The 14,858-nt window shown below is 42.4% G+C and overlaps 1 protein-coding gene across 19 annotated transcripts in view; it reads left to right on the plus strand.

Annotated features, from left to right (window-relative positions):
* Stau2 (staufen double-stranded RNA binding protein 2) overlaps positions 1-14,858 on the plus strand; it is a 245,859-nt gene that overhangs the window by 136,692 nt on the left and 94,309 nt on the right. For 16 of the 19 annotated variants that reach the window (XM_087660245.1, XM_087660247.1, XM_087660251.1 and 13 more), the window contains 1 exon segment: positions 11,113-11,423. In XM_087660245.1, coding sequence (XP_087516371.1) covers positions 11,113-11,423 — 311 coding nt within the window. 19 annotated transcript variants of the gene reach the window in all.

Consider the following 14,858-nt stretch of genomic DNA (forward strand, 5'->3'; position numbering starts at 1 on the left):
TATCTTCCTGTTCCCAGAGGCCCTATACAGTTTCCTCTTGGGCCAGGGATGTGGGCAAGGGTGAGCAGTAGTGGCCGTCTCCTGCCCTGCAGGAATGCCCACCTGTCTGGGTGATGAGCTCTCTCTCCAAAGGGGTTTGGGAGTAGGGAGCTGTGAGCTGGGATCAGCGAGGTCTGAACCCCATTTTTTAATAGGGTTATTTATCTCCCTGTAGTCTAACTTCATGAATTCTTTGTATATTTTGGATTTGACCCCTCTATCAGTTATAGGATTGGTAAAGATCTTTTCCCAATCTGTTGGTTGCCGTTTTGTCCTAACAACAGTGTCCTTAGCAGCAAATACTCTTAACCACTAAGCCCATCCCTCCTATCCCCTTGATAGAGATTGATCATGTATCAGATACTTGGTTTGCAGATATTTTCTCTCATTTTTTGCTCCTTTATTTTTATTCTATTGTTTTTTTTCCTTTTGGTGTATAGAAGGAACAGTTTATGGGTTTGGTAGAATAACTCAAGGGGTGAAAGTGCTTGCTGCCAATACTGGTGACCTGAGTTTGATCCCCAGAACATACTTGGTGGAAAAGTCTTACAAGACTTACACAAGTGGTTCTCTAACCTCCACACACATGTACGCACACACAGTGAATACATGGAATATAATACATTTAGAAGTTGTCTATCCTGCCCTTGTCTGTTTTTGTCTAAGGCTTCATTGCCAAGATCACTATCATGAAATCTTACCAGTGTATTTCTTCTGTGAGTTTTATAGTCTCCAGAGTTATAATTGAGTTTTTCCTGTATTTAAGTGTGTGTGTGTGTGTGTGTGTGTGTGTGTGTGTGTGTGTGTGTGGGTGTCTAGTTTCCCAGCATCATTTGTTGAGAGAATGCCCTTCTTGTTCTCCATCATGCCCACCATGTTAAAGCCATGTGCTTCCATTTGGATCCGTTTCTGAAGGTTTCTTTATCTGAGCCATGATGGTTCCTTGTTTTTTCATTTGTTTCTTAACCTGTGTTAGAACTGTGTATTTGAAGAACAGGCCACCTCACAATGTCTATGGACTGACTTTGTACAGAGATAGACCATTCACAGTGACTTGAGTTTGATTTAGCAGGCTTCTCAAACCTAGATGGGTGAGCAAGTGGCTGCCCTGGAGTGGGCAGCCTACTCCTTATAGTAACTTTAGCTCTCTAGCTCTTTCTTTGCACACATCTGTTGCTTTGTAGATTCTCTGGCTCTACCACAGCTGACAGCACTGCCTTTTCTATCCTCTGTAGCTAAATAGACAAAGTAATATTTACTTGTTTCAGTGTCAGTTTGGTTTTGTGCTCAGTTGGTTTACAACAAGGACCCTCGAGTTCCCTTGGTGGAGTTGTAATCTATGTCTCGTGTCTATCTATATCTATGTCTATGTGTGTGTATGTGTGTGTGTATGCATAGATATATGAATATGTATGTGCATATATGCATATATGTGTGTATATATGTGTATGGATGGATGGTATATAGAAACCATTCATGTGCAGATCTGTGTGCAATGTAACCTCTTGCTTGTGTGTGCTAGGTACCTGGGAGTATAGTCACCAGATTGTGTGGTAATTGCATGCTTAATTTCATAGAAACTGTCATTCTGTTTTCTAGAGAACCACGTTTCAAACTTACCAGTGTGTGAGTGACCCAGTTTTTGCGTATGCTCCCCAGCATTGGCATTGGTCTAGACAGTGTGCTCCTATGTTATGCACCCATTTCTGTAGCTATGCAGTGGCATCTCAGTGTGCTTTCAGGCCTACCTTTTTCTAATAACTAGTGATGTTGACATTTGATGATACTAAGACCCTTCCCGTGCGCTAATTTGCCAACCACATATCCTGTGGTGAAACAGCTTCTCTGCCATTTTTAATTGTACTCCTTGTCCTAGGTATTGGGGTTCCTTACACGCCGCTGATAGAAACTGTTTGGCTACATGCATGGTTTGCACATATCACCTCCCAATCTACAATGGCATTTCATTTTCTTTTTATGCACCGCTGCCCCACCCAGGACAAAACTGCTTGTGAAAAGTTCTAGTTCTTGTTCTTATGGATGTTTTGTAGTAGCAAACGTCCTAGCCCTAGGTCTAAAGAATCTTATGGCTTAGCTCCTAATTTCACATTTAACCTTAAGGTCCATTTTGAGATAACTCTTACTTAAATTGAGAGGCTTAGTTTGAGACTCCTTGCCTCACCTTTATCTCTGTGTTTCCTATGCTGACTTTGGTTTTCACTTCATATCTTTGGTCTGGGTTCTCTCTGTTGCTGACTTGTGCATTGATCTTGCTAATACCAGTTTTGGGCAATGGGGTGATATGTTGTCTTTCACTGGGGTCAGCTTCCCTCCCTCTTGTTTCTTTTTGCACATTATTCAAGGCATACTGCTTCCTTTGCTTTTCCAAATAAGTGTTAAAATTATCTATTTTCTTCTGTCAACAAATAATCGTTGCCAAGAATCACCTAGGCATTTTGTTAAACCTGTGCACAAACGTCTGCTTTGCTGGCTCTTCAGCCAGCATTGGATGCAGTTTCATGTTGAAAACTGGGTATTTTAGGTAATGTAAGCTGTCAGGATGGATCCCTCCCCCCTCCCTCCTCCGCTCCCCTCCCTCCTCCGCTCCCCTGGACTCATCGTTTTTGCTATTTGTTTGTCCACGTTATCACTGGCTTGGCCAGATTGTTTCTGTGAAGCTTGTTTCTCTTGCAGCATGAAGCCAGGAACGTTGTTCCTCAGAGGTGCATCCCTGAGTGTGTGCGTGGTCACCTGGGATGATGGTGGGTTTTTAGGGCTCTTTAGCAGTGTCATTTTGTTGTTGTTGTTGTTGTTGTTGTTGTTGTTGTTGTTGTTGTTGTTGTTGTTAGACTTTTTACCTCTGCTAGTGTTTAACACAGCTGTTCAACTCCATAAGTTGCTGGTGGAATAGTGGTGTGTGTGTGTGTGTGTGTGTGTGTGTGTGTACTTAATTTTTTTCTTTTCTTTTTTCTCTTTTTCTTTTTGTAAATTGGAAAGTAACTTTATTTGTTCTAGGGCATTGGCTAGAGTTGCCTCATATCTTCTGAAACTGCTTCTTGGTGCTAGCAGCCTTGGTGACCTTGAGCACATTGAATGGAACAGTCTTGCCCAGGGCCTGCACTCTCCAACAGTGACAATGTCGCTGCTCTGGACATCCCTGAAACAGGGACAGGTGCACGACATGTTCTTGTGGCACTTCTCAAAGCAGTGGTGCTTTCGGATGTAATGGAGATAGTCCCAGGGATGACAGTGGTCCTCTGCATCTTCCTCTTCCTCACGACCACACAGGATCCGACCTCGGATGGAGACCTTCCCAGTGAAGGGGCATTTCTTGTCTATGTAGGTGCCCTCAATGGCCTCTTTGGGTGTCTTGAAGCCTAGACCGTTGTTTTTGTAGTAACAAGGGAGTTTTTCCTTGCTGGTTCTCCCAGCAAAACACGCTTCTTGGTTTGAAAGATTGTAGGTTAAACTTGAAACCATTTATGATAGTTTTTGAGGCCAATCCTGAAGGTTTGTTCTCACCCAAAGGGACTCTTTTTAAAAAAAAAATAATTTTCAACTATATATTTGCTCTTATTTTCTCCTCTTCTAGTTCCTTCTAGATCCTTCCCTTCCAAATCCTCCCCACTGCCTTACCCAACCCAACTTTATGCTTTTTCTCCTCACCCCACCCAAACCAGAAATCACAAGAATCGCGCACACAACCCCCCCCACACACAAATAGAACCCAAAATATACAACCAAAAGACTAATAAGACAAAAAAAAATGCCCAAACAGCAAAATGAGATAAAAGATCTACAAGAGTACCATTGAGTTCATTTTACATTGACCCCACTCCTGGGCATGTGAAGTGTGATTAATACATGAGAGAGACTCCCCTGGAGAAAGCCAGTATTGCCCTTGCCAGTAGATATCAGTCACAGATGGCTTGGTGATTAGGAGTGGAAGCCTGAGCCCACTTCCCCTGCTCTGTGCCCTGGGAAGTTCATGTGTGGGCTGCCACAGTTGCTGTGATCTCATGCCTGCATCAGTCCTGTTGTTCCCTTGGAGTCCTCCATAAGCCCTGGCTCTTACAGATTCTCAGCCTCCTCTTCTGCATTGCTCCCTGTGCCTTGAGGGGAGGGTTAGATGAAGGCATTCAGGACTGAGATCTCCAAAGTGTCTCACCCTCTGCAGTGTCTAGTTGTATGCCTCTGTCTCAAAGGGACCCTTCTTGAGTCTGTCTTTGTATGGTTCTTTGGCAAGCAAGGCGATGATGGGCTAGCTTTAGGAAACCCCACACTTGCATGAACTGCTCACATCGAAGTTGTCAGTGTTTTCGAGTGTTCATAGGCCTGGGTTTTCCTACATGCTGTAGCAAATAAAGCCACTTCATTTTGAGAGCTTCAGTATTCTCTCCTCTTAAGGACTGCCCCTCTCCTTGGGCACACTTATGAAGCCACTGCCCCATGGTGGAAGTCTGATATAGTAGCCCACTTTTCTTAGGATAATGATTCTTACGATCAAATTGCCAGGTACAGAGGTAGTTTCTGATACTCTTGGGTTTTTGATTTGGGACTTTCCTTGTATGAGGTGGAAAGTGCTGGTACTAAGTGTCCTCAGCCTGCCCTGCCTGTGTGTCCTCAGCCTCCCCTGCCTGTGTGTCCTCAGCCTGCCCTGCCTGTGTGTCCTCAGCCTGCCCTGCCTGTGTGTCCTCAGCCTGCCCTGCCTGTGTGTCCTCAGCCTGCCCTGCCTGTGTTTCCTCAGCCTGCCCTGCCTGTGTGTCCTCAGCCTGCTCTGCCTGTGTGTCCTCAGCCTGCCCTGCCTGTGTGTCCTCAGCCTGCTCTGCCTGTGTGTCCTCAGCCTGCCCTGCCTGTGTGTCCTCAGCCTGCCCTGCCTGTGTGTCCTCAGCCTGCTCTGCCTGTGTGTCCTCAGCCTGCTCTGCCTGTGTGTCCTCAGCCTGCCCTGCCTGTGTGTCCTCAGCCTGCCCTGCCTGTGTGTCCTCAGCCTGCCCTGCCTGTGTGTCCTCAGCCTGCTCTGCCTGTGTGTCCTCAGCCTGCTCTGCCTGTGTGTCCTCAGCCTGCTCTGCCTGTGTGTCCTCAGCCTGCCCTGCCTGTGTGTCCTCAGCCTGCCCTGCCTGTGTGTCCTCAGCCTGCCCTGCCTGTGTGTCCTCAGCCTGCTCTGCCTGTGTGTCCTCAGCCTGCTCTGCCTGTGTGTCCTCAGCCTGCTCTGCCTGTGTGTCCTCAGCCTGCTCTGCCTGTGTGTCCTCAGCCTGCTCTGCCTGTGTGTCCTCAGCCTGCTCTGCCTGTGTGTCCTGACGTCGGAATCTTCCAGTGTCTTGGCTTCATATATCAGGAATCTGGCTCCTACAGCGTGGAGCCAAGATAAATGAGAAACTATAGTAGTCTGCTCCTTCTAGAGGATATTGTTATGTTCCTTCCTGAGAGGCTGAGGCGCTACATCATCTAAGCCGTCTTGGAATCTGGGAAAGGAGAGCACTTTGTGCCTTGGAGGAAAAGAAGAGAGACATTGGCTAAAATTTAGAAGGGCTGCAAGTATGACTCTTCTGGTGTCCCCGTCCTGGAGTCGGCACGTCCGTAAGAGTGTATAGGAGATGCACACAGTATACAGTGTATAGGAGATGCACACAGTATACAGTGTATAGGAGATGCACACAGTATACAGTGTATAGGAGATGCACACAGTATACAGTGTATAGGAGATGCACACAGTATACAGTGTATAGGAGATGCACACAGTATACAGTGTATAGGAGATGCACACAGTATACAGTGTATAGGAGATGCACACAGTATACAGTATATAGGAGATGCACACAGTATACAGTACATAGGAGATGCACACAGTATACAGTACATAGGAGATCCACACAGTATACAGTGTATAGGAGATGCACACAGTATACAGTATATAGGAGATGCACACAGTATACAGTATATAGGAGATACACACAGTATACAGTATATAGGAGATACACACAGTATACAGTATATAGGAGATGCACACAGTATACAGTATATAGGAGATACACACAGTATACAGTATATAGGAGATACACACAGTATACAGTACATAGGAGATACACACAGTATACAGTGTATAGGAGATACACACAGTATACAGTATATAGGAGATGCACACAGTATACAGTGTATAGGAGATCCACACAGTATACAGTATATAGGAGATGCACACAGTATACAGTATATAGGAGATATACACAGTATACAGTATATAGGAGATGCACACAGTATACAGTATATAGGAGATGCACACAGTATGCAGTATATAGGAGATACACACAGTATACAGTATATAGGAGATGCACACAGTATACAGTGTATAGGAGATGCACACAGTATACAGTGTATAGGAGATGCACACAGTATACAGTGTATAGGAGATGCACACAGTATACAGTATATAGGAGATAGACACAGTATACAGTGTATAGGAGATGCACACAGTATACAGTGTATAGGAGATACACACAGTATACAGTGTATAGGAGATGCACACAGTATACAGTGTATAGGAGATGCACACAGTATACAGTGTATAGGAGATGCACACAGTATACAGTGTATAGGAGATGCACACAGTATATAGGAAGTGAATCCCACTCAACCTCCAGAGTTACTCATAGTTTACTGGGGCTTTATTAGGTTGGCATGATTGAATTGAATCTTATTGGCTGTGAAATTGATACTGGCCTTTGGAGGTGGGGCTAATCTTGTAGTTCAAAGCCTCAACTTCCTAATCGTGTGCCTGGTCTTTCTGATATAATGTCTAGCACCTCCTACCAGCCCCCATGATTTTCCTGCTTCACCCTCCAATAACCACAGGACCACTCTTACTCATCTAAGTAGCATAAACTCTTGTGTGTGCCATCATACCCACTAGGGATAACACACACTCTTTTCATGTAGGAAACTTGATGGGGCTTTAGAAGTTGCTTCCCAGGAGCTGAGAGCAAAGACATTCATTTCAGAGGGAAATTTCTTTTGTTTGCCAGATTTCCTTAGCCTCCAGACTGTTAAGTTTGTACTTAAGTAAGTTTTTTACTTTTATGGGAGGAACCGGCCTGTGCATCTTCTTCACTCATCATTTGGAAGTAGATTCTCAAACTTTGTTTTCATCATTGCTTACATGGTTTATCTATTTCCCACATTCCTTTATTTTTAACTTACCTGTATCATTATTTTTGACATGAGCTTCTTGTGGCCATATTTTCAAGCATAAAATGCCAATCTTTTTAATTGGTATATTTAGATAATTTTTTATTTATTGTCATTAGTATACAGTAAAGCTTAAGCATGCTAGGTTTTTCTATTTCCATTAATTTATTTATTCACTTTACATCTGGATCTCAGCCCCCCGCTTCCCCCTGTCTTGAGTGTCTTGTCCCTATCATCTTCCCTTCCTTCACACATCAAGTTACCACAGGACTAAATATATTCTCAAGTGTCTCTGATGTCATTTATGTGGCCTTTTCAGTGACTGCATTGAGTTTGGTGTTATATAATAGCATTTTCTTACATTTAGACAGTACACCCTACAAAAACCATTGTAGCACTAAACATTTTATGTAGTGTTTTTTCTCATATGACCTGCATTTTGCCACAGAGTATTAGAGCTAGTCTGTTCTTTGGGTTTATGCCCAGATGTTTCTTTTTGTTTAAATTAAAATATAGGGGTTGGGGATTTAGCTCAGTGGTAGAGCGCTTGCCTAGCAAGCGGAAGGCCCTGGGTTCGGTCCCCAGCTCCGAAAAAAAAGAAAAAAAGAAAAAAAGAAAAAATATAAAGTACATCCTTACCTCCTTCTCTTTCCTTTTTCCAGGTCCTTCCATGTCCCCTCCAATCATAGCCTCTTCCTCTTCAGTTGTTTTATATTATGTGCATGCATGAATGCATAAATACAAGAAACTCCATCCATATAATGCTGCTTGTATGAGTATGTTTTCAGGGATGACCACTTGGTGCTGGACAGCCAACCAAGAAAACTCATTCCTAGGGAAGACTAATTCTCTCTGCCTTCCTCTTTGACTTTGCTTCCTTGTCTAGGGATGGGGCCCAGTGAAATCCAGCCCCTTCCTCATTAGCATGTTTGTCGGGGTTGTTTTTGTTAGGGTCTTGCTTAGATAGCCAAATTGCTGAGGTATCATGAGTAAAGATTCTTTGCCATTCTAGAAGACACAATCTCATAGTAGATTTACTAGTCTCCTAGTTCTTGAATTCTTTAAGCCTCTTGTTCTGCAATGGTCTTGAGCCTTAGGTGTAGGAGTTGTGCTGTAGAAATACTCTTTTGCTTTTCCGTGATAGTCTCCATCTGTTACAAATTGAAGTTCTTCAATTTGAGGTGAGCGTTATACATATCTGTTGGGTATAAGGATACATTTCAGATGCAATTAGGAATCAGGGTCTAGTAAAGTGGTAGTACTAGGTTCTCCTCTAAGATCCATGACCTCATTAGCCCCAGGCAGTTGTCTTGGTTTCCAGTACCAGGCCTGATTTCCCTCATATTGAGTGATCCTTAAGTCCAATAGGGAACTGTTGGTTACCACCAAAGTAAGTGTACCACTAGTGCACCCTTAGGGCTGTTCGTCATGCTGATCATTGTTGTTCATAGAGGATCACAGCTGGGTAGAGCTGTTAGTTGTTTCCCTCCCTTAGTATCTTGTATACTCACGGAGAAGACTTTCAGGTCAGATTTAACTTGGATCCTCTGAGTCCTATTTCCAAAATACTTGATGTCTTCAACTTCTGGGAGGCAACCGAGGCCAATAGCAATAACCTATAATATTTTGAGAAAATCTCGGTCTTCCCTGACCAACAACTAGAAACGGAATTTTTTATGCCTAGTACTACAGTTCCTGTTAGTCTGCAGTTCTCTAGAAACCAGGCTGTTTCTCCCTTCTCTGCTTACCTGGTGAGCAGTCAGGGTAGCTGGCACCAAAAGCAGAGAAAGGGGAAACAGCCTTGAGCTCTCCCTGCCTCCCCACCCCAAATGCCCTGCCCAGCCACAAGATGACCCTGATTCTGTGCAATAACAATATCCAAGATGAGTCTCAGTGATAGTCGAATATTTATAGTACTTCAGAAATCAGAAACCTTGAACCAATGGCTCATTTAAATCCTGCTAGAAAAAAGTTATTGGATTTTTCTAACCAAAGTCAGAAAGAAATCCTGATAGAAAAAAAAATTCTAAAATTTTCTGACCAAAGTCAAAATCCTGTTAGAAAAATTCTAAAAGAAAATTTCACTCTCTAAGCTGTTCTTTCTGGGTAGTTTTCTCTTGCAAATAAAGCCCAGTATTTTTTTTTTTTTTACATATCAACACAGTCATTTACTCCAGGTTCCCTTTTGATTATCCCACAAATCAGCATTTTATGACCTTAGCTTTTTGATTCTTAGGAAAAGACAGTAAGTGTATTTTTTTTTTAAAAAAAACATGGCAAATGAACTCAGAGATCTTCTTGCGTTTAAAAACTCAGACAATAAGTTAGCTAGGTGGGGTCCAGCTCTGAGATCACCATCCCCACCATTTACTCAGTCCCAGGCTGACCTTGAACACAGGAATCTACCTGTCTTTGTAAGCACAAACAATAAACTTGACTGGGTGGGATCTTGCCCGGCAATCGCCACTCCCCAAATCTCTTTATTACCTTCCTTAATATCTTTCTGACAGGCTGGCTCATAGTGCAGTTGCCTCTGTTCTTGTAGGTCTGTGAAGCCTCTCATATAATTCATATTGCATCCTTATATTTTTGCATATTTTTGTGAAATCCTGTTTTGAACTCATGTTTTCAGAGTTCTTTCCCACAGCCTTAAGGGCTGTCCTGAAGGTCACAGTGTTTACTATTTTGCCAAGATCATTAGCTTCCCAGACTCATGCTGTTTCTAATTATCATGGAGTCATCAACCTTGGCAGGAAGAACATCTCCTGAAGGTGGAACATAAAGTAAATTATACACATTATTATACAAACAAGCTTTATGCCTGGCAACTATCAATAGTCATGAAGGCCCATTTCCTGCTAGCTCTGTCCAGGGGCAGGAACTGTGTCATGCTGTTCCTTGTGCATGGTCATGCAGCTCTTGACAGGAGGCCATGTGGATGCCCATGATCTGCTGCTGTCAAAGGCCATGTTGGTGTCTGTGGTTTGTGCTGCCACCAGGAACCATGTAGATTAGTGATCCTGCTGCCACTGGCTATTATGGGCAAGGAAGCTTCTTTTGCAGTGATTTCAATGACTGCAGACTCATAATTTGGAATGAAGGCTTCTGTGACCCCTGACTACAAAAGAAACAGTCTAGACAGGAAGCCTGTGAAGAGAGTCCTTAAAAGTTGTGATAAAGATGCTGAAATGTAGCCCCTCACAGTTGATGACTTCTGGTGGGTGTTTGGGTAGGAAAGGACTCAGTTATCTTTAAGGGGCTGCCACTGGGAGTTAGACCATGCTCCAGGGAGTGTTTGGGCAACACAAACTGCACTTGTTGTAGAGTTTTTTTCTTTTCTTTTTTTTTTAATGAGAGCAAAAGGGTGGGTGCGTGAACTTAGAAGGAATGGAAAGTGAATATCATCAGTGTGTATTATGTAGGATTCCCAATGAATCAATAAACATATTATGTTGGAGGAAAAAATAAAAGTACAGTCTTGAAAAAATAAACTTCAGTGTCCAGAGTTGTCTATGGGATGCCCTTGTGAGGAGGAAAGCACAAGTTAACCACTGGACACTAAGGTCTGAGTCTCCAAAGATAACATCTGGACCAATACTGCCTTCCTTTTGTCTTCTGTGCCTCAGTTGGCATATTTGGGGATGTTTCCCCTGTCGTACGAGATACAATACTGTTGGACTTGGGAGTGAAGATGCTGCACATTTCCAGCCTCCTCCACATGGAACTTTTACACTAGTGTCTGCCTCTGAATAGATGCTGCACTTCCTCCACAGGCATCAGGAAGAGGCTCAATGGACAGTTTCTGGTCTCTTTGTTACAGCAAATAGTGCTATTATGTGTCTCTGTACTAATTATTTTAAGTGTATTAACAGTTTACCTTTATTTTATTCATAGCTCCAAAAGGAATTCTTCATCTTTCTCCTGATGTTTATCAAGAGATGGAAGCCAGCCGCCACAGAGTGACCTCTGGCACAACTCTAGGCTACTTATCACCCAAAGATATGAACCAACCTTCAAGCTCCTTCTTCAGTGTAGAGTCTCCCTCACCGACTAGTTCAGCCCCAGCTGCCAGGGAACTCCTAATGAATGGAACATCTCCTGCTGCTGAAGCCATAGGTTTAAAAGGAAGTTCTCCTACTCCCCCTTGTTCTTCAGTACAGCCTTCAAAACAACTGGAATATTTAGCAAGGATTCAAGGCTTTCAGGTATGATTTTAAAGAAAAAACAAAAAGAGAAAGTAAAACTCATTAGCCCCAAATCTTTCATTTCTGTCTATCAGAAGGCTCATTCTTGCCTGCTAATGTGGCCTCCATTAACATTGTAAGTTATTTAGAAACACAAAAGACAGAGAAAAGAGAGTCAAAACACATCACTTTCTGTCATTTCCATCCAGGAACTCTGTTGCTGCCTGGCTCTCTGCCATATTGATATTCACATTTATATTCTCTCTGCCTCTCTGTCTGTCTGTCTCTCCCTCCCTCTCTCTTTCTTCCCCTTCCTTCCCCGCCCTCCTTCCCCTCTCCCTCCATGTCTCCATCCTTCCCTTCCTCCTGTGTCCTGTCTTCCAGTTGGTCTTGATTGGCACATCCATCTTGACACTTTGTTTTGCACAAACAAGATTCTCCCTGGAGACATTTGGTGTTAGTGTTTACATCACTTCCCCTCATGTTACAGTCATGGTTGAGTCTTTCTGCTGCTGATCTGATTTAATAGCAGTTTTGAAGTTCCCATCCTGTAGTTAGTAATGACACAGGTACATTTATAAGGTCCAGCACCCTTGAAGTCTCTTACCTTAGGGGGCATTAAATGTGGCACTGAGTAAGGGGACACTTTCCGGTTGTTGGAGGTAACATGAGTGTCTGTTGTTGGGTCATGTGCTGAGCCAGGGTGGTGGACAAGCATCCACCCCACTGATACAGCAGCTGTCTCATGGTGATCGCATCCTGTGCACAGCTGAGTTCTGTGTATGCATTTGGGAATGACGCTTCTCCCCTATTTATTCTGAAATACCCTATGAAACCAACAATCCTTTATCACATAAGAGACTGTAAAGGACTTGTTAACTGTGGGAAGGGAGGTTCACGTGTGCTGACTCCTAGTTGCCTTGAAGGCCACGTACTGAATGTGACTGTCAACTGACGGGATGAGCCTGCAGCTCTCGTGTGCTCAGGACGCGCTGGCCCCACATTTCATTGCTCATCTCCCATCTTAGTCTCCCCCTTAAGACCAAGCTGTAATCTCTTGTAGAAATGTTCTAGATCTGTACTGTGTAGAAGATCATGTATGGTAAATGTTTCACGCCGTCACATATACAATGGGAAAGAAGATCATGTGTGGGAGTACTTTGCATGTTTGGTTTGGCTTTCTTACTTCACAGATCCAATCCAAATCTTTCAATTCTATCTCCAGGTAATTGCTAGTGTTTTTAATCAGACTATTAATATGAAGTTGAAAAAGCTGTTACCAATTATTGACTCTGTCATCTGAAATTTAAATGCTTTAATTTCAAGTTATAATTTTAGAATTTGTTATTTACCTTAAGAATTACAATAAATCAGTTTGAACAAAAGACTTTGATTCATATAGTGAAAGCACTAGACTAACATTTAGTTCTACTAATCCTGCAAAGGATCAATTAAAACAAACTGATGAAAAGAAGCCCCCTGCTCATTTATAAATGTCTGCGAGCGATGGTTCGTCTCTGTGCACTCTGGCCTCTCAGCTGAGCTTTGAAGTTTCTAAGTTCCTTATGCATTAGTTCTTGGCCATGACAGCAGCTATAATCTTTTCCTGTCTTCACTTTAACCAACTTCTAGTCTCCTATCCCTATTGCCGGGTTCACTGCTTAGATCTGTCTCAAGAGCTTGCTCTTACTCATGGACAAGGTAAACTTCTCCAGACCATGGTTTTTATACATTACTGTGCTGCTTCACTGGACTGAGCTGGTGCTGATGGGAAATGTGCTGCCATGGATCACAGCCTGCAGCTGCAAGGCAAGCAGTCTCTGGAGAGTAGCTTCTGGTCCATCATGTGTGTACACATCATCATGCCCCCTACAAGGTTCTTTGTGACTAATTAAGAGTTTTGAAGTGTATTTCTTTCTTGGTAATTTCTCAGGTAGGAAAACATACAGATTTTTTGTTTCTTAAACAATTTAATTAGACTGTAGCTAGAAATTGTAAGACCAGCTTGTTAGAAATTATATGCTCTTCTGTTACTTTTATTTCTGGAATTTGAAAACAATAAATTCATTTTCTTTGTAGGTCAGAAACTTTTCATTTCATTCCACATTGAACAGTTGTCATTCTTACTGAATGTATAGACCTGCTTGGGCCTGCCTTTGCTCACTGCTATTTGATTTAAGCCTAACTAAGCTACTGTGAGTGTTCTTAACAAAACTGATTTCACAAATCAGAGCATGACTGACACCCATTCCTAGTCATCCTTTCATTCTCAGTAATTCCCTTCGAAGGTTTTTATATTTAATTTTGGTATGTGTTTGAGAGTGTATGTGTGTGTGTGTATGTATGTATGTATGTATGTATATGTGTATGTATATGTGCATGTGTGTGGACGTGTGTGAGAGTGTATGTGTGTATGTATGCATATGTGTATGTGTGTGTGCAAGAGTGTGTGTGTGTGTATGTGTATGTGTGTGCTTGTGTACGTGTATGTGTGTGTGAGTGTATATGTGCATGTGTGCACGTATGCCCATGCCTGTGTTTGTGCAGATGCTCTTGGAGACCAAAGGCATCAGATCCTCTGGAACTGGATCACAGGTAGGTACTGGGATCTGAACTCCAGTCCTTTATAAGAGCAATCTGTGCATTTAACTGCTGAGCCTTCTTGTAGGCCTCTACCACCAAAAGAGGTATTTTAGAAACAATGTCTTTCAAACCCTTTTATGAATGCATATTTTTCCTCTTAAATTCTGTTGAGTGCATTTTAATTATCTTTTAGAACTTGGAAATTCCTACTAATTTATCATTCTTAGAAAAGTATTTATGTCAATAGTTTTTGAGCCCAGACATTGTCTCTCATAACCAGTCTGCATTTATATTTGAAAGAAGTCAAGGCTATAGTTAAGTCATAGTGTTTGAGAGTTTCCTATTGGAACCTTTGCTAGTCTTCAGTTACAAAATCTTTCAAAGTTATTCAGTTTATCATGAAACTGGCAAAGGTAGTTGGAACCCTGGGCTTCTGAGCTGAAGTAGATGACTCTGTCTTAGACATTGTCTTCTTCTTAAAGAAATTACCCTTACTATGCTTTTCTGTACTAATATTACCAGCAAATAGTAAGAATGATCAGTTGCTTGTTCAAAGGAGTCATGAGGAAGATTCAATTTGAAATGAAAACGAAGTAACTTTAGCAAATTACTTTCCTAGCTATAATTAATTTCACTTTGGTCTTCTCTGTCATATGATCACCGTTCCCTGGATGGTGTCACTTGTGAGTCCTTTAGAATGAAACATATTGTTTATTCCTTACCTGAGTGACACAGGGAAGCATTTAATTGGTGTTTCAATTAAACTGTATTATTTATTTTAAAAAATGTGAGTTTTACATAGTGATACCATCTCTAGCTAAACGAGACTCTTTTCAGATAAAACTCACGTAACTATTTTGATCTGCCTTCTCT

The sequence above is a fragment of the Rattus norvegicus genome, chromosome 5, assembly GCF_021556685.1.
Source record: "Rattus norvegicus strain SHRSP/BbbUtx chromosome 5, alternate assembly SHRSP_T2T, whole genome shotgun sequence".
Taxonomy (NCBI): Eukaryota; Metazoa; Chordata; class Mammalia; order Rodentia; family Muridae; genus Rattus; species Rattus norvegicus.